This window comes from Chanodichthys erythropterus, chromosome 20 (genome assembly GCF_024489055.1).
Source record: "Chanodichthys erythropterus isolate Z2021 chromosome 20, ASM2448905v1, whole genome shotgun sequence".
Taxonomy (NCBI): domain Eukaryota; kingdom Metazoa; phylum Chordata; class Actinopteri; order Cypriniformes; family Xenocyprididae; genus Chanodichthys; species Chanodichthys erythropterus.
In genome coordinates this window covers 2477522-2497494 of record NC_090240.1, presented here as the reverse complement: position 1 = coordinate 2497494, position 19973 = coordinate 2477522, and the positions used below count along the sequence as shown (strand labels likewise).

Sequence of the window (19973 nt, the reverse complement as noted above, 5' to 3'; positions counted from 1 at the left end):
CCATTGGACCATGTGAGGTCTAAGAAAGGCAATGCATTTCTGTATTCTGATGAAAGCCCATCAAACCACATGCGGACCAGTGGTCCATTATCCTCTAACACCTTCTCTGGAGTGTCAACTATTCCACTGTATGCTGCCGCTGACTGACAAAATCTTTCAGTGTACTCACTTACAGTTTCATCCTTCTGTACACAACTAGTGATCTTTGACCAGTCTACCTTTGGTCCAACAAGGTTCTGTAACACTCTCAGAACTCCTTCTCTCAATTCGCCTTTGCTGGAATGCTGAAACTCAGAATTATTTACAGCACTTTCAAAATCATTGAATTCTGACTCTTTCAGGATTTGTGACATTAGCTGTGTGACTTCAGCTAGGGACATATCATAGAGCTTCATTTTTCTGGACAACTCTGTCCTAAACTCAGAAAAATTTCTATGCACTGATGGCAAATTCTCAGCAATTCTTTCTATGTCTTCAGGACCTATAGAGGTACTGACTGCTTGTAACTGCAGTATGGGGGTTACAGATGGAACTGTGTCAACCCCTTTTGCCCTACTCTGAGCCCTTTGTCTCACTCCACACACTTCAACTGCTTTTACATCTTTATCCATGAATCCAGTATTGCTATTGCCCTCTAGTCTACAGAAAGACTGTAAGTCAGGATAGCTTTCATCTGACTGTTGGTCTTTTGAGTCACATTTGGTTGAGGCTTTGTTAAGGCCCAACTTCTGAGTGAGACGAGACACTCTAGTGTGCAACTGTTTGTTCTGCTCTTCTAACTTAGCAATATGTTGGATTTGTTCTTGTGCAATGGATAGAGTAAATTCTCTGTGGCAGCAGATAATGCCCTTCATATTTTTCTTCCGAATACAAGCACCAAGTACCTTTTTGCATTCTTCAATGGACCAAACTTTTTCTGGATGAATCCCAAATTTCTTTGTCAAATCAAATCTGACTGACTCAGTCACTATTGAGTCCATGTGCTTTCCTAACACTGATTTGAACTCACTATCTGTCCATAAAGGAGTAGCTAGTCCACCTTTCTCAGTTGTTGGAATAAGTCTAGCGTTCTTTCTCAACATTGTGTAATGTCTTTCTGGTACAACAATACACTTCAACACTTCCCTGACAGAGCAGAGGTTAACCTAGTTAATACACATTGTAATGTATTCAACCTTCTCTGGTGAGCAGAGTAGAACCAACTTGCTAACACACTGTAACAACTGTAACCTTCCCTGAATTAACAGAGGATGAACCTTCTTCTCTAGCAAAGTAGAGGATGGCTATTCTGTTAACACACCACCTTCCCTGATAAAACAGAGGACAACACAAATTATTAGCACTTTACACTAATTCTTCCCTGCCTGAACAGAGGATACCTAATTATTAGCATGTGATGCTAAACTTCCCTGCCTAAACAGAGGATAAACTTCATCTCTAAAAGAACATTTTTAGAAGATAACTTAGTTAACCAAACCCTACAGCTGTCTGTTAACTCTTCTCTGACGGCGCAGAGGATAACAACTGGTCTTAATGGTTCTTTTGGATAGAGTATCACTCACCAACCCTTGGGTGTACAGGAAAATTCAGCCTGGATCTTCTTTTGGATCAGATCTCTGTTGTGCTTGAAGTTCCAATCTGGATTGAGGTGAGAAGCTCTATCCGGGTCACGGCACCAAAACTGTTGGAAATCTCAGAAGCATAGACCAGGAGACTTTGGGATCTCTTGAAGCAGAAGTTACTCTTTATTGAGAAACACGCTGTGCGTCGCTGTGGTCATCCAAAATCTAAACTAAAGCAGTGACTTGGTAGTTCATATACATTCAAGGGGGAGGGATACATAGAGTAGAGGTGTGGACAATCTAAACAAAGGATGCAAATGCAGTACAGGAATCAGATCATTGCTTACATTTCCTAGCCATGATCTAATCAGCATAACTGTGTCATTCAAATGCATAGGTGCTAATCCAATCAGTCTGGCAGTATCACCTATACCTTTACATTATCATAGAGACAAAAGCACTGCTGTATCTTGAGCTTGTCCTGCCAAATGGTCAGGATGTAGGATCTGCAGATTTTAAACAGATTCTTAAATTTGTAATTCCACAATATGAGGGAAATAGACATGCATGCATGCGTGACACAAAAAATCTTTAACTTTTAGGTAGCAAAATATTTTTTAGTAATTCTGTCAATTACACTATTACATTGTCTGCTATATATTTCTTTCTTATTTATTAAATATGGGCAATTGATTGATAAAACATTGATCAAAATTAAGATACAATTTATACAAAACGAATATCTTTTAAAAAGAGTTTTCTATAAAACAAAACTAAATGAAGTCGTCAAAATCATGTTTTACCAAAAAAGGCGCCATTGCTAGGAGGGCGCCAGCGCCTCTGCCTTTCAGCGCCTATGCCTCGCAATGGATGATAGCCCTGAAGACGCCTAGCAATGATATATCTTTAGTGGTAGTATAACTTTAATTAAGTTATACCTTAAGAATCTTCGTAGCGCGCTTAGAGACAATGTTATCGGGAAACACAGCCCAGGTATGATGCGTTCATGCGTAATGGAGATTCCAAAGCGCTCTTCTTTGGTCAGAACCATGGAGAGCGATCGCGGATAGGTCTGTCCTATGCACCGAAACTTTTAACAATGCAACAAAATATTTAAAGAGCATCAAGCTATTAAAATCTATATTATGTATACGCACAGATAATATAACAGTAGGCTATATTAGTCAATATGTTTTTATTAGGTTAAGCAGTGATTGGATAATGTTTTTTTTTTTTTTTTTTTAATTTAACATTTTTAATTTAAGGCCCACCCACAATTGGTCTGGTCCATCCAAAACTGGAATCCTGGCGCCGTGCGTGGGCCACACTGAGCTGTGCGTAACGCCCACAGACGTGAAGTGAACGAGACAGAGGCTGTCTTGTACTGTCTGAAATGGTTAACTCTATGATTAGTTAAATCTGTTTTGCACATGCATCGTCACAAAGTCAATCAGGATACATAACACAGCCTACTATAGGCCTACACTAACAAAAAAATTTATCTCACAAGGGGATTGTTTAGGGCTCCTTGACACGAAAAATCTTAACCTCCTGGTATATAAAATCTGGGAAATTCATAAGCATTAAACATGTAATTTTGATTGTTTAATACTGTTTGTTCCTAATAATTGACTGTACAAAAACACATAATGGTTGTTCCAAACCATCATTGTAACTGCTCTATTATATTATTATATAATAGAATTGAACTGTCCTGCAGGAGGACAGAAATTTTTTAATAGAATTTCTTGGTAAACTGGTACAGTTAATACAGCAATGTGAAAAAATCTCAAGTAACCTAAAATATGCTTAATTTAGTGACTGAACTGCTTGTTTCAAACATATTATTTAATAAATCACTAAGTTACATCAAGGGTCAAATAAAATAGAAACGGCACATTAAAGTTAAATGTTACAGTTGCATGATAAAACCATTTTTGTGTGTGTGTGTTTACATTCATTGTACAGGTCTGATATAAAGTAAATGTTTTTGCTCAGGTGGCCAAAATGTGCGCTCAACAGAGAAAAGTTTTGCTCAGCGAGAAAAAAAAAATTAGAGGGAACATTGCATGTATGCTCCCATAGTGTCAACTCCAGGAGTTTCGTTCCATACATAAACTGAGACGTTCAGGTGATTGATTAGGACATTGAAGATTCTCAATGAAGAAGTTTATTGCAGTGTAGCAATGGCAAAGTACCTGAAGCACCTTAGGTTCATCAGAGTCAGAATGAACCCTGTACATCCTAAACTCATCATAAAACTTTTATGCAGTTACTACACCTATAAATGAAGTTGCTCTTTCTACAATTGATGACCATTTGCTTAGGATGTGATTCACTCAAATGGTGCTATGACTTCTTCTCTATGATAATTAAGCCAGTTTGGGAAATGAGAAAGTTCAACCACTTGGAGTGGAAACTGGTTTGAGGCAGTTTGTCATTTCTTACAGGTGTTTGATGCAACCAACACAACAAGAGAACGTAGAGAGGTGATTCTCACCTTTGCTAAAGAGAACGGCTATAAAGTGAGTGAAGCTGGTGAATCGATGAGTTAATATTCATCAAAAAGAATACTTCCTCTCTAGAAACGAATTAGAAAATATTTCTACATTATGACTTCTAAAGTAGGGTTGTCTTTCTTGTAGGTCTTTTTTGTTGAGTCCCTTTGTGATGACCCAGAAATCATTGCCGAAAACATCAAGGTAATTAAGAGTATTTCATGATGTGTTCAAAATATATATATTTGTTTCTCGTTTAAGGATTAATATTTATGTGTATTAATGTATCTGTGTGTGTGTGAGTTACTTTTTCCTGAGCTGTATAATTATTAAAATATTACCTGGTCATTTATTTTATGTTTTTGTTCTGTTGTCTGTGCTGGAATATATGTTTGTTTAGTAAGCAATTCTTTACAAATATTTATACTCTACATCCTGTAAAAGACTTTTGTTTTGTTTTCTGTCTGCATCTGCAGCAAGTGAAGCTGAGCAGTCCTGATTACATTAACTGTGATAAAGAGGAGGCTGTGACTGACTTCCTCAAGAGAATAGACTGCTATAAGCTAACATATGTTCCTTTAGATGATGACAAAGACAGGTGAAACATTGTCACCCAGAATGAATCTGACAAATATCTGTTGTTTGACATTGTAGTGGATGTCCTCATCATTACTGTCCTGTCTCTGTGTGTCCACAGGAACCTCTCATACATTAAGATCTTTAACGTGGGCAGCAGGTACCTGGTGAATCAGGTTCAGGATCATATTCAGAGCAGGATCGTCTACTACCTGATGAACATCCATGTCACACCTCGCACTATCTACCTCTGTCGTCATGGAGAGAGTGAACTCAACCTTTTGGGGCGTATCGGAGGGGATTCCGGTCTCTCATCACAAGGAATGAAGGTTAGCATAAATCTGAAACAGTGTTGAGAAGGATTTTCAGGCTCTTGATGGTTGGCTATGATGTTTAAATTAATTAATATAACTATTTATTATAACTAAACCAACATTCTGTGATAAGGAGATATTTACTAGATCAATACTACTGTTCTTTGTTTGTCACAATCCTTTTTCTGTTGTTACTTATACTATGTTATGTATCTCTGTTTTATGTATGTAATTGTACCATGATATGCAACTGCATTCATTTCTATCCCCGGACTGGGCAAATGTCTACTGTCCACTTAACTGATTAATTGATTGTGAAGTGTCCTTGAGCTTGGAAAGGCGCTATATAAATTAAACATATTATTATTACTAGATTTAGAAGTAACATCATTAGTAGAGTAGGGTAAATTCAGATTAATTTTTTTTTCTTGAAGGACATTGTATGTAAGCCTTTGTGCCCATTGCACAGTACTTTAGCATTTTGGTAAAATACTGCATTTACTTACATGTGCGAATTAATGGGCTGCATCCGAAAACTAACTCTATGTCCCTGTTCATCTACTTATACTAGTGTTACGAACCCTGGCTCAAGGGAAGCAACAAAGACAAGGGACACACACAAAACAAACTTTAAGCTCAAGAAGATATTTATTTACTACTAAATTAAGGTAACATTAAATAATAGAATGAAAACAGTTAGTGTTTCTGTATCCATCAGTAACGTCAGTGTGTAAGGCAGAGTGCATGGTTGGAAATTTAAAACAAAACAAAAACAAAAACAAAACATAAAGTCCAAAACCAAGCAAAGGCTAAAGTCCCCAAAGTTCCTCCTTGGCTCAACTGGAGATCTCTTTTTAACCCTCTGGAGTCTGAGGCTGATTTGGGGCCTGGAGAAGTTTTGACATGCTCTGACATTTGTGCTTTTTTCAGATCTTCATAAACATATTAATGGAAAAGTGTCATTACACTCTATTCAGCACAAACTAGGCTACAATAATATGTGAGGAACATGTATGTACATGTTTGTGTTTTTGAAGGAATAACATTTATGCGTGGTTATTGAAAAAACAAAAAACAAAAAAAATTTTCACTGAAATAAGGCCAAAAAAAGTATAGTAAATCTGTGTTCACAAGACTTTTGGGTATTGGAGGTTGTAGACTAGAATTTTTGCTTCAGAATTATGTAAAAATTATGCTTCCTACTCCTTCATATAAAACAATATATTCATTTAGTTTTTGTAAGACACTTTTTGCCAAGAAACACAGTATGCGAGGAGGCGTGAATCACCACTGAAAATGGGCCATTCTCACCTGAGAAGACAAAAGAATTGGATAGTAATGAGCTGAAATGACTTGCATATTAATGAGGCATTTCAGTCAGGTAGGCTGTGAAAAAAAACCTTCTGTGATGTCTCAAGCTCATTATGATATATGAAACATACAGAAAAATATTATTACAATATAAAGTAATGGTTTTATATTATACTTTAAAATATAATGTATTTCTGTGATGCAAAGAGTCTGAATATAGGCTTTTAGTTTAAAAGCATGCACATTTGGAGAAATATTGGATTCTCATATGCTTATGTCAATTTTCTATACAGAGGAGTTATTTTTATTTAATATTCACTGTCATTACTATGAGCGCTGGTCTTTTCAATTCATCCTTGAAGTCGGAGGGCGCTCTGTGCATTTTTAGCCCACAAATTCATCTAAAAGAAGAAGAGGCTATTCCATGAATGGAGTTTCCAATTCATACAGCAGCAGGAGGGCGCTAAAGAAACAAAAACTGGATTTGCGTCCGAATAGCGCTGGCTCCGTGGGCGTGGCCGCATTAGTGGATAATGAGCTGAATCACAGTCTTCTGAATTGGCTCTCTTTTCATACAGATTACATAAACACAGAAGGTTTGTTTTCGATTTGACTTACATGATTTAAAACCTGACATCTTAACGTTTTTTTAGACATAAGTTTAATTTTTCTGTGATTAGTATTCACTAAGTTACAGTTCATTTTCTGAGAATTATCAGATTGGATTTCGTTCAGAGGGAGAGGAGAGATCACGCATCATGTTAGTTTTCTTTATTTTACAAAAAGCACAACATTTTGTTTTTACTTTGAGTGTATATAAATAAAAGAAGACATTCTATAGTTTCAATTGATATATTACTTATGTCTCTATGACAAAAAATGACGGAGTATTTGAAGTCTGTTTTGCTGCAATGTGAAAAAAAAAACTGCAAAACGCGCCGACGCGTTTTTAGACCTCAGAGTGTTAAAGGAGCGCCTGAAGCACTTGTCACAGGTGTATCCAATAGACTGCTAATTTGTGGAAACAGCAGAGGTCATCACACCCCTCCCCATAAGACAGGGACTCCCACAAAGTTCCCTGTAACGAAACATCAAAACACAAAAACAGTCAAACTGTAAGTGATACCGGATTCAGGACCAAAGACAGCTCTTTGGATTTAACCACAAGTTAAATCCAGAAGATTATACAGCGTCTGGAGCGCGTGACAGCGCATCAGCTACCACATTTTCTGAACCCCGGACATGTCGAATGTCCAGGCAGAAGGACTCCTCTAGTGCATCGCAAACATATTTTGACTGTGTTCGTGGGTGGTTCATGTTTAATAACAACATGGCCACGTCGGCACTCAGTGCGCTGTGTGTCGTCCAGTTAGACGGCCACATTCACTGTCCCACATGGCTGGTAGATTCTGAGTGGATTGCTGGTTCTTCTCGTGGGGGACCTAGCGTCTTAGTCAGCGCTCCAGCAGAGGATCAGATGTCGACTGCTACATTGGAGAGAGGGTTGTTGGGCTCTGGACATGAAGATGAGGCTGAGCGTTCCACGGTTGTGATGTGCTCATGCTGAATCAGATTCAGACTTAACAACCGTGCTTCCCGGGCCCCTGGGGGCGTCGTGCGACGCATGCTCGCCTTGCCCCGCCCCGTCTTTAGCCCGGATGTGCATTAAAAACTTAGCAGTTTGGAAGCCTTTTTTTGTGTCAAATATGGAACACCAAAAGGGCCTTAATCTGCATTAATTTTTTTTTCTCTTTCACTACCCTCTGTGGTGGGGTGGCAGTGCTACCGACACGTAGAGGGTAATGATCGTCCTTGGGGAAACACGATCTGATCGTCAGGTTGAGGGGGGTGTGGAGATTAAATCCTCCTCGCCCTTCCTCCATACCCTCTTGGGATCTCTTCCATCTCTCAGTGGTCATCCCTTCGAACCTTTGCAATCAATCGAGTTAAAAGCATTGTCCCTTAAGACCATCCTCCTGGTTGCATTGGCTTCGCTCAAGAGGGTAGGGGATCTGCATGCATTTTCGGTCAACGGAGGAGGCAGGAGGCACTCCTCGTCCATCTTATTGTTCGGAGGAGGCAGACCCAGCCCTAGCTTTGCTCTGTCCCATCCGCACTCTGGATGTGTACGTAGACAGAACGCAAAGCTTCAGGACCTCAGATCAGCTCTTTGTCTGTTACGGAGGCCAGCAGAAGGGACAGGCTGTCTCCAAGCAGAGGATGGCCCACTGGATAGTGGATGTCATCGCCCTGGCATACGAATCCCAGGGCGTGCCTTGCCCGCTTGGGTTGAGAGCCCACTCCACCAGAGGAGTGGCCTCTTCCTGGGAGCTGGCTCACGGCACCTCGCTGACAGATATCTGTAGAGCTGCGGGCTGGGCGACACCTAACACGTTCGCTAGATTCTATAGCCTATGTGTAGAGCCGGTATCTTCCCGTGTACTCGCTTCCACCTGCCAGTAGACGCATTGAACGCACTCTAAGTGTCGGCTTGCAATGCCACTCCTGCCCCCTGGGCTAGATATGTGCATCCTTTTACTCCAGTCGCGTTCCCTGCTTGGCAAACCCTGTCGAATTCCTCCGCCTCCCCCTTCGGCTCGGACATTGCGGAGTGTCTGATACCTGGCCCACATCCGTCTCTGCCGTTGATGTTGGCTGGGTTCCATATGTCGTGATCCCTCTACGTGAGCGGTCCCATATGTGTATTTGTCCACGGTCAAACTCCCTATGGTGAGCCCGTGTCTTTCCCTTAGCAGAGCCAGCTTTGCTGTCATCTGTCAGATAAGTGGCTAGAGCTTGCGCTGGGCACTGGAAGGGGTTTCGTAACGGTGTTTAACAGGTTTTGCGCCCCCCACATCAATGTCATGTTCTACCCAATCAGTACTAGACGGCATGTCACCAAATAATTCAGGAAAGCTACGCAACAAGTCACATAACTCCTGGCATTTTACAGGAGATAAATGACAGAGAGTAAACTAAGTTCTGCAATGACTCTGAATTATTCAGTCGACCACGGAACACTCAATCATCAGGTGAAATGGTCTCCTCTTCCTCCCCCACTAAACTCACATTACCCACACCGATAGAAACGGCTGGAAGTGCCGGATGCAAAGACGTCACATTTTCCCTAGGGTTAGCCTCATTTTCATAATAAGGTTTTAAAACATTTACTGTACATGGCACCGTTTAACTGACTTTTTCCGCAATGGCATTGCAACGTCATAATTTTCATCAGTCAGTTTAGGCTGTACAACACATTGGCCATCAAAGTTAGCTTCAAAAGGAGAAGATACCATAGGCCTTAACACCAAAACTTGATCGCATGGTTCAAAAACTCGACGCTCAACCGTACGATCATACAATTGCTTCATGTTTTTCTGATGTTTCTCAAGATTTACTTTTGCTAGTTCTCTAGTTCTCAAATCCTTGTGAGGAATCCACTTCCTCAACAACATTCTTTTGTGAACAAAATATCCACGGGCAACATTACACTCTTCTGCTGAAAGAACAGCACTCTGGAAGAATTAATCCAGACAGATCAGGCAAATAGGAAACACTGAGCTATCAGCCCACACACGTTCACCTACCAGTCCGTTTCCCAAAATAATATGGACCCCTCAACTGGCAAAGCTGGTCGTACTCCCACTAAAACCTCACCTTGAATCAAATCGGACTGAAGTCTTACCTTATGAAGAGGCACATACAAAGTATTCAGACATATTCCCCGAATTAAAACATTCTCACCAGTATGAGATTGCGAGGAAAAAGGTAAAACTGATTCTAGAATGAATGAATCCATTGCGCCAGTATCTCGCAAGATTTTAACAGGGACTTCCTCTTTCTCTACAACCAGAGATACACGACCTTCTGTAATAAAAGGCGAGTAAGAAGAGAAATCAACACCAATTTTTTGCTTTTCAACAGTTTCACTCCCTACAGATAGGGCCGAGGCCGCAAAAGCAGCAGGCTTAACGTGAACTCTGTGCAGAATGTTTAGACTTATTTTTAAGAACAGAACAATCTGCTTTCCAATGCTCACTGATACGTAGCTATACGACTCGGGACTGAATTTTTAAATTTTTCCAACACTATCAAGTGAATCAAATCCTCCAATATGTTAATGTCTACTGCTGTACACCAACGATTAAAGTGCTTTTTCAGATCACGCACAAATTCTAAGTGCATTTGCATCTCTTTTTTCTGCAGTCGACCCACATTCTGCACACACCCATATGTTTTTAAAACTGCAGATTTAACTTTTTGAAGAAAAAGCTACTTGTGCTTTCCCAGTTAACACACACTGTAACAGTGCGACACGATTATTGTCTGACCAGTCCCTTAATTCTGCCATGCGTTCAAATAGAGTAAAGAAAGTATCAGGATCAAGTTTTAGATTTGAAACGATTGAAAAAGAAATAATTTGCTCCTGAACAGAACTAGATAGCTTAACTTCTTTCATAAGGTTGAGCTTGTGGAACTCTAAATCCAATTTTGCCTTTTCTAATTCTATCTTACCTTGTTCAGCACGCTGTTTTAATTTCTCATGCTCCATCTGCAAAAGCAGCAGTTTTTTTTTGCTGTTCAAAAGACAGAGATTGTAAATTAGATGCACCTGGTACAGATTCTTCCATCTTGGCTTCTAACAAACCTTTTTCAATCAACTCAGTTTTCAAAGTTACCTTAACATTTTCTTTGAGCCTTTTATCTTTAATCACAATTTCATAATGTTCAGCAAAGCTTAATAACTGCTCTTTAGTACACCTATCCAAAAATTAATGAGAAGGCGAACTTCAAACTCAAAATCAGCCATGAGAAAATCACCAGAAAACAATTCAGTCTACAAAGTGCAATCAAATAACGAGAGCTTTCTCTCTACCTACCTATCCAATATTCTACCTAAATCAACCCTAGTCTTCATGGGCTTACAGGTTTATGCACTGTAGCCCGCTGGGTGAAAAACGCAACTGGTCAGACCAGCGACGCTTTTAACACCACGTATGTGCTCCCAAGATAATTACTACTACCCACTATCAATGCAACACTACACAAAAATAACAAACCCGATGTAGCAAATTAGCTCAAAATAAATATAAATAATTAATCATGTCACACTGTCATGATCACTGTCTGCTCCTGACAAACTACACTTCCCACAATCCTCCCTGCCATCACATGTTCACTCCACACCAATCACCTGTCGCCACATACAGCCATGCACACACTCCTCACTAATCACCACACCCAGCTGCAACTCATTACCGGGACTATAAAGGACTTCCACTCACACCACCTCACCGCGAAGTATTGTTTCCCCAGTGTACAATTCCGAGCGTTTATATCTTGTCTGCCTTTCTGTTACCGTTGTTGCCTGTTCCTGTTTCTTGACCCGTTGCTGCCTGTCCTGACCCTTGCCTGGTATACCGTTCTGTGTATGATATCCGCCTGCCTCGATCTACTGCCTGTTCCCTGACTACGATTCTGCCTGTTCCTTACTGTTCCCGTTTGTTCCTGTTTTGACCCTGCCTGTATGACCACTCTACTCTAATAAAATGCTGCATATGGATCCCTGCCTGAGTCTCCATTCGTTACACACACATCCCTTGTTTCCCTGGACTACATTTCCCAAGATCCTCTTGTTCTCCACACCTGCACTCACTTCCCTCGTCATCTCCCCATCATCACGGATCACCTGCACCTGGACTCTATTATCAGCACTCCCTTTATATTGCACTCACTCCTTTCACTCCTCGTCCATCTTATTGTTATGTTAGGTTGTATGTTTGGTGCCTCCTGCCTTTTTTTTTATTAAAGTATTGTTCGTATTGTGGAAATCCGTATCTGCCTCATCTCTTCACACCAGTTCACCCGTAACAGAAAGACGGACCTTTAAAATGGCTGGATTTCCACAAGATGGATGGATTCTCGGTCTCCCAGGCTCCAACTTCTCCCATGCCTCCCACAACGATGATGGCTGCAGAAAAACTCATCGGGCTTCTGCAGTTTGGACGCTCACTGGAGAGGTATGTGGAGAAGTTCATTGAGCTAGCTTATTTGACTAACTGGCCCGATGCTCAGTTGATCACCCTGTTTCTGGACGGGCTGGATGACAACACCATCTGTTTTGATGAACCTAACTATCGTTTTTCCTTAAATCAATTTAATTTTGTATTTAAAGGACTCCAAATTCCTTGTTGAAGAGGTTCAGGATCAGTGTTTGTCTCGTCCAGTCCTTCCAGAAACACGGTTGGCCAGGCCAGTTAGTCAGCCTCTGTCTTCCTCCGCATACCCCTCCAGTGAATCCCCTGCCTGTTCCATGCTGGACCCACACTCCTCCGCTGGGTCCAGAAGGCGGAGGAAGAGAAGAAAGCCCAAGCTATCTCCAGTTTCCATTGAACTCTCTCCTGTCTCCACCAAGCCTGCTCCTCTCTCCTCAGAGCCCTCTCCAGTCTCCGTTGAGCCCTCTCCAGTCTCTGCCGAGCCCGCTCCCATCCTTACAGGAATTTTAATTGTATGAGGGGATGGACTGGCCCTCTGCTCCAGCCGCCGAGCTATTATCTCCAGTCTCAGCCACCGAGCTATTATCTCCAGTCTCAGCCGCCGAGCCATTATCTCCAGTCTCAGCCGAGCAAGTTTCTCCAGTCTTCGGCAAGCAAGTTTCTCCGCCGAGCAAGTTTCCCCAACCTTCTCCGATCCCTCAGCTCCAGCTGCCGCCGCCGAGCCCTCTGCTCCAGCCACCGCCGCCGAGCCAGCCGCTCTAGCCTGTCACAAGCCCGATCCAGCTACAGACTATGAACTTTGTGTTTCCCCGCTGTTCTCCAGCCCCAAGATTGTGTTCCCTTCCTGCCTCCCTCTCCCACCTCCTCCCATTTATGTCCACTCTTCACCTCCACCTCAAGCCCCTTGTCCAGATCTCCACCACGGTCCTCTGGTCGATTACCTTCACCCTGGCTCCAACCTCCCTCATCTCCACCATGGCCCATCTTTCCACTAGTCTCACCAGTCTCCAACCTGCTTCCGGTCACACTTTGGTCCCTCGTCAGCCTGCCCTCGCCTCTGGACTGCACTCCTCCGTCCCTCAGTCTCAGTTGGCCTCCACACTCCTTCCTGTGTTCCCTTTGTCGTGTGTCGTCTGGCTTCTACTGCGGCCTTCTGGAGCCCCGCCTGCGCCTCGGTCGGTGGAGCCGCTGTTTCCGCCATCTCCCGCCAGTCCTTCAGCGCCGCCTGGGCTCAACGGCATTAAGGCTTCGCCCGGAGCTCTTGACCCGCCATGGCTGCCCTCGGCCCCTAACCCACCAAGGCTCACGGACCCGCCCTGGAGACCTCCACTCCAGTTCACTCCTCTCCCTGCACCGGCATGAGGTCTCCAGGGCGCCCACCCGAGGACACGCCTACCGGGAGGGGGGGGTTAGTAATGTCACAGATCCCTTGTTTCCCTGGACTACATTTCCCAAGATCCTCCTGTTCTCCACACTCCACACACTCACTTCCCTCGTCATCTCCCCATCATCACGGATCACCTGCACCTGGACTGGATCAGCACTCCCTTTATATTGCACTCACTCCTTGTCCATCTTGTTATGTTAGGTTGTATGTTTGGTGCCTCCTGCCTTTGTTTATTAAAGTATTGTTCATATTGTGGAAATCCAGATCTGCCTCATCTCTTCACACCAGTACACCCGTAACAAATCATAACTAGTTATAAATAATTATAAATATTTGGATTATTACATTAAGTTAATACAATTAACTTAATGTAATAAAATTAATATTACAATCAATTAACCTGTTGTCCAATGAATGCACAGTGTTAATTGTTTATTAATTCTAATAAATGTTCATTTCCAGGTTATGGGAAATAACAACAATCTTATTGTACAGTACTACTAAGAGCATGTAGTCAGGATCTGCATGAATAGGGACTCCAGTATATGAGCGCAAAACACGGACAACTTTACGTGTGACATGAACAAGACTTTATTAACTAGACTTAACACTTAACTACTCTAACATTCACACACATACATGCATACAGTTTACCAAGGGAAAGAGAGAGCTGAAGCAGTATACAGAAAAGCAAGAAGTTACAGCATTGTTGGACATTCAGCAGATCAACAGCCTTGAGCAAACCATCAGTTTACTTTAGCGGGCCCTTCTTTAAAAGGGGTAAGGATACTCAATGTATCAGATAATGAGACTAAGTTTGATACTTGCATGTCTCTCCAAGTTGAATTAAAACTGTCATGATGCAATTTGTGGAGGCTCCCGTTGAATCTTTGCTGATATTGTCTTGATGAAAGAGAACCAGTTGGATTCAGAGGATCTTTGGTGAATGGAAGTTTCTAGGCCGAAGCCTGGCACAAGGCTTGGGGTTCTGTAGAAGCTTCTAGCTTCTTACAGCATCATTTTAACATCAGCATTTTTCAGTAAAAAGGGAAGAGAGAGTTTGATCTTGTGATCAGTGAATATAAGGGGTGAAGATGTCACACCCTCTTAAGGTGTCTGAGCCAATAAGGAGTTGGCCCCCTCGGAGGGAAGTTTTACAAGGTTTTGTTCAGTAGCAAGATATTAGCATAAGACACTGGATTGGATGAATGAGAAAAGAACCTTCTAGATTCTTATAATACTAATGTGTCACAGAGTTAGTAACATGTAACATAAATTACCAAATAGGAAACGAAAGTTGGAGTCCGTAGATCCCAAACATGCTACCAATGTGATTTCAGTTAACTATACATTTGTAACTATGGAACATTAATACCAAAATAGTTAAAAAGAGAGAATTAATACATAGAATAAAGCCTATAAAAGGAAAGTCATGAGATGGGAAAATTGGATATGTTTGTACATTTCCCAAGTGGTTATGTAGAGAATACATAGGATTAAGGTGGTTGTGGCGAGGGGGGCGTGGTTCAGCGAGGTCTGCAACCGGAGAGAATAGCGGGAGATGCTTTGTAAGTGAGTGGGTTGAATACAAATCACGAACACCTGTGTCTCGTTGTAGTGATTGGCGCGGAGACAGGATAAGACGCCGTGAGAAGCAGGAGTGTGTGAGAGAAAGGGGAACTGCTGACTGAGGCACAGCGCGTTGCATGGAGTGAAGCCCTTGTGGATTATTTATGTTGCTGTTGTTGTGCATTGCACAGTCTTTGCACAACTTTGTTCTCAATAAAAACTCAGTCAGCAGTTGTTCGCCGTACCCAACCGCTTCCTTCCCACACACGAACTTTAACACTACTACAATGGTTTATTTGTCTTTCTCAGAAAGAATGAAGTCAGAGTCACTTGTCTCTGAATCGCAAAAGTTCCAAGTATCTGTAACAGGACAGCTAGTTCTGCCTGTGGTTTAGCTACGTTTGGGATGATAGTTGCATTTTTGGGGGGTATGGGTTCACAGAACATTGATAGAGTGAGTTATGGGTAATTCATTAAAATATAATGAATAATTGTGTGCCTGATTGGTCCAGACGTTACCCTTTCAATCATTGTTGTTCTTTTTATGGACAACAGCGAGCGACGTTGAAGGTGCAGAAAGATCAAGCACACCATTGGCACAAAAGGCTGGAAGGCTGTGATGGGCTCTGGTTGTATGTGTCTCCTGGAGTGGTGTCATTCCATGGCGGTTGATGTAGACGGTAGACAAGCTCAGGCCTCTGAGCTGTTGTTGTGTGAGTGGTCAGAAGCTTGTGCTTCCGAGTACTCCTCAGGTAAGAACTGTTCAAGGAGCTCTCTTACTAGCGTTAGGAGCTCCTGCAGGTCCGATGCAGACGTGTCCAGTCGTCCTTGTGCTGCCTGCTGTTGGAGATCCTGCTGTGTCTGCAGGAAGAGGATGTTTCTATCCATGGCTTCTCCCTGTGGTAGGTCTGGTATTTGGGTCTGCCTGAATTAATCCTTCTCCTTCTGCAGCTGCAGAGGATTTCAGGAAATTGGCTGATAAGGTGTCAAACAGAAGGCTTTGGCTCCCCCCTCTGTACCTCTGTGCTTGGCTGGGGGAGGTTCTTCTGCTGATTTTATGTGGGCAAATGAGACCTTTCTCCTGCTGTGGTTCTTTCTGCTGCAGGTAAAAAGTGTCTCAGTTCTCTTTGGGCCATGTCAAGTTCATCTTTGGTGTTGTCCAGCTGCTGGATCAGAGCTTCAGTCCCAGATCTGGACACATCCAGGTGTTGTTCATAGGCCCTGATTCTGGTGTCTCTGTCCAAGAGTTCAGAATTTGCTATTTTTAAAAGTGATTCTTTGTGAAAGAGTTCTTCCAAGTCCTCTCTGGCTGCCTTTTCCAGCTGCTCTTTTGTCGCTGAGCTGCTGTCAGAGCCTTTCGAAGTTTGTCTTCTGTGTCTCTATTCTGTCAGGGTCCTTGTGTCTGTCCTGAGCCTCCATCTAGTTGGTCTATGTGGTTTTTAGCATGCATTCATAGCATGCATTCTCCACCAAAAATCTGTAGCGAAATTGTACAGGTTCAATCAATTTATGGGTGAAATATATGAATATAATAAATCATAAAGCTTTATGATTAATTATGATGCATATATTGACCCAAGGGGGAATTAAACATATATTGTGAATTAATTACAATGAATTATAATCAATTACATATATGATTGTGTAACCAATATCACTGGTTCTACTTCCTCATCCGCACACTTATAAAATCTCAGGTTTAAGACAATTTAAATTAATTTTGGACCAATTACAGAAGACTAAGTACGACTCTGGAGGAAAAAAAAATAAAGAAGGGGAAAAACCACTCAAAGGTAAGTATTAGATAAGATTTTGATTTTTTTTTTTCTTAACTCTTAAAATGAAAAAAAAAAAAATTAACACCTTATAGACAACATGTCTTGTTCAATTGAAATATCCAATGAAAAGAATAAATAAAAATAAACAAAGACAATGTCTCAGTTCAAATTCAATGTCTCAGTTCAAATTCACAAAAAAAAAACCGGGGGAACCCGGCCTTGCAAACACAAAGCAAAAAAAAAAAAATGATTAATCACATTTTGTCAAATATTTACACTGTCATTATATCTCATCTCAATTTCGACAAACTGAAACTGTTCACAACTGTTTTTTTTTTTTCCAATTCCAAAACTGTCGGATAAATTTTAATATCCTCATACACGGAGAACACTTCACAAATATCGTTTTCTCGACATTAAACACTTTTTACCCATTTACCTTTTTTTTTTCTCATAACTTCACATTACATTAACATAGTTATCCAATAGAACAGCAAATACATTACCATTTCTATATACACATACATTTCTCGGATACACGTCCTCACATTCAAAACCCAAACATACATTATAAAGAAAATATTACTCACCAATGAGAAAATAATCCATATACAGAAATGGAGAGAAAAAAAAATGAAGTTCTATTAAACACGCTGATTCACGTCGCTTTTCTTCGCACTACTCCTCCTATTCTTCTACTCGAAATGATCCACAATCAAATCTTATGATCAATACAATCCAATTTCAAAAGTTTCACATTAAATTAACAGGTTTTTATCTCTAATTGTGAGCTCTGTAGAGCAAACGCACTCGCTTGACTTTTTCCTCACTCATCTTCGTCTCTCTAACGATTTCAAGGGGCGGGACTAACCTCACCCAATCAGCGATCTTATATTACTCTGACTAGTTTAAATTTGCGTAAAAACATAAAATTATTATTTTTTTTTGTATCAATTTCTCTTATTTTCGATATTATATTTTGGGTAAAGTTTATGATATTCATTTCCTACATATTAAAAATAAAATAGAATCTTAAAGGGGGAGAAAGAAGAGAAATTTTTTTTTTTTTTTTTTTCTATTTAGTGACCTGGGTTACACCCTCCCCTCCAGAATATATGCAGGTCCCTCTGCATGTACGGGGCTGACTGGTCACAATAGGATCAGGACTAGAGGTTCTGGTTAAAGATTCAGAGTCATCCAAGGAGGTAGTAAAAGCAGTACTGAGGCTTGTCAACAAGGACTGAATAACTAGACTAAGAGGATGTCCTAACTGCGAGTACTGAAGTCGTCTCGGAGGTGCTCGTGGTCTTAGAGAGCGTCTTGGAACAAAGCTCTCTTCCACTTGACCCTCTTGTTTCTTTTGATCCTGGTGAGAATTCACTTCCATGTTCAGCTCATCCTGAATCATCATTCCTTCCTCCTGGTTAGTGCTGGACACTTTCTCCAGTGCTTGCTCAGAGAACTCACTTGATGACCCTTGAAGTTCTTCTCTCTGCCTTTGTTCCGCTGTTTCTGTTACCCTTCCAGATTCATCATCAGACACAGTGGTTCCAGCCGGATCTGATACAGGTAAGGAGTTTCCTTCAGGTGAGTTTTCAGGTAAGTATTCCCCAGGTTCTGTAGGAGGTTCTTCCGCAGGCACTTGATCAGGTAGGTTGGTTACAGTCCTTTCAGTTCTCGTTGATGGTCTGGATTCTAATCCTGAGAGAATTTTGGTGTCAATCTCAAATCCTCTTCCAGTCATATAAGAAAACTCAGGATCATCTTCATAATCTGAACATTCTTTGACTGATTCTGATTCTTTTGCTTTCTCAGCATCCATGTGGGCTCTTGTTCTAGGTCTACGATTCAGACCCTGTTTAGGTGACTCTTCAGATTCATCTATGTGCAGAAATCCACACGGTAACAACAAGTCACGATGCAAAGTGCGGATAGGAACATTCTTTCCCTCTGGCTGGACTACATACACTGGAATGCCAGCAACCTTCCGAATAACTACATAGACATCTGGCTCCCATTTGTCTGCGAGCTTGTGCTTCCCTCTAAGTTTAACATTGCGCACAAGGACTCGATCTCCTTCCTCAAGTGTAGAAACCACCACACGTTTGTCAAACTTTTCCTTGTTACGATCAGCCACCTTTGCAGCATTCTTCATGGCAATCTCGTAGCTTTCTTTCAAACATTCTTTCAGGTCCCTAACATACTGAGAGTGGGACTTGGTAGGTCCATTCACTGGCAGACCAAAGGCTAAGTCAACTGGCAGCCTGGGCTTTCTCCCAAACATAAGCTCATAGGTATCCTGTCACATCATTTCGAGTGCAATTGTAAGTATGCACCAAAGGCTTCACAAACTCCTTCCAGCAAGACTTTTTCTTGTTTTCGAGTGTACCCAACATCTGGAGGAGGGTTCTATTGAATCTCTCCACCGGATTTCCTCTCGGGTGGTAAGGGGTAGTTCTCACCTTGCGTATGCCTACAGTGTGACACAGCTCCTTAATCAGGCGTGACTCGAAATCTGGCCCTTGATCACTATGCAATCTCTCTGGGAATTCATAATGTACTAGAAAGTTTTCCCATAGGCATCTAGCCACAGTCTGTGCCTTCTGGTTTCAGGTAGGCAGAGCCACTGCATACTTGAAGTGGTCTGTAATGACTAATATGTCTTTGGTATTACTCTTATCCGGCTCTAAGGACAAGAAGTCCATACAGACCAACTCCAACGGTCTGGTAGTTTTGATGTTCACCATAGTGGCAGCTCTCTCTGGAAGCTTCTTCCTACGCACACATCTCTCACATGTCTTAATTTTCTATTCCACAGATAACGACATTTTTGGCCAAAAGAATCTGGTCCTGACAAGATCAAGAGTCCTTTCCATGCCCATATGCCCCATGTCATCATGTAAACTCCTCAACACAGTTCCTTTCAGAGCAGCAGGTAAGGCTAATTGATAAAGGGTGGATCCTTGATCTTGCCTCTTCCTG

General features: G+C 41.6%; 1 protein-coding gene across 10 annotated transcripts in view; it reads left to right on the top strand.

Annotated features, from left to right (window-relative positions):
* si:dkey-96f10.1 (6-phosphofructo-2-kinase/fructose-2,6-bisphosphatase) overlaps positions 1-19973 on the top strand; it is a 265841-nt gene that overhangs the window by 34053 nt on the left and 211815 nt on the right. For all 10 annotated transcript variants that reach the window (XR_010892805.1, XR_010892806.1, XM_067370438.1 and 7 more), the window contains exons 5-8: positions 4013-4087; positions 4208-4264; positions 4537-4658; positions 4758-4965. Coding sequence is in view for 8 of the 10 variants with exons in the window: in XM_067370438.1 (XP_067226539.1) it covers positions 4013-4087; positions 4208-4264; positions 4537-4658; positions 4758-4965 (462 nt within the window). In the remaining 2 variants the exon portion in view is untranslated. The remainder of the gene's footprint in view (positions 1-4012; positions 4088-4207; positions 4265-4536; positions 4659-4757; positions 4966-19973) is intronic.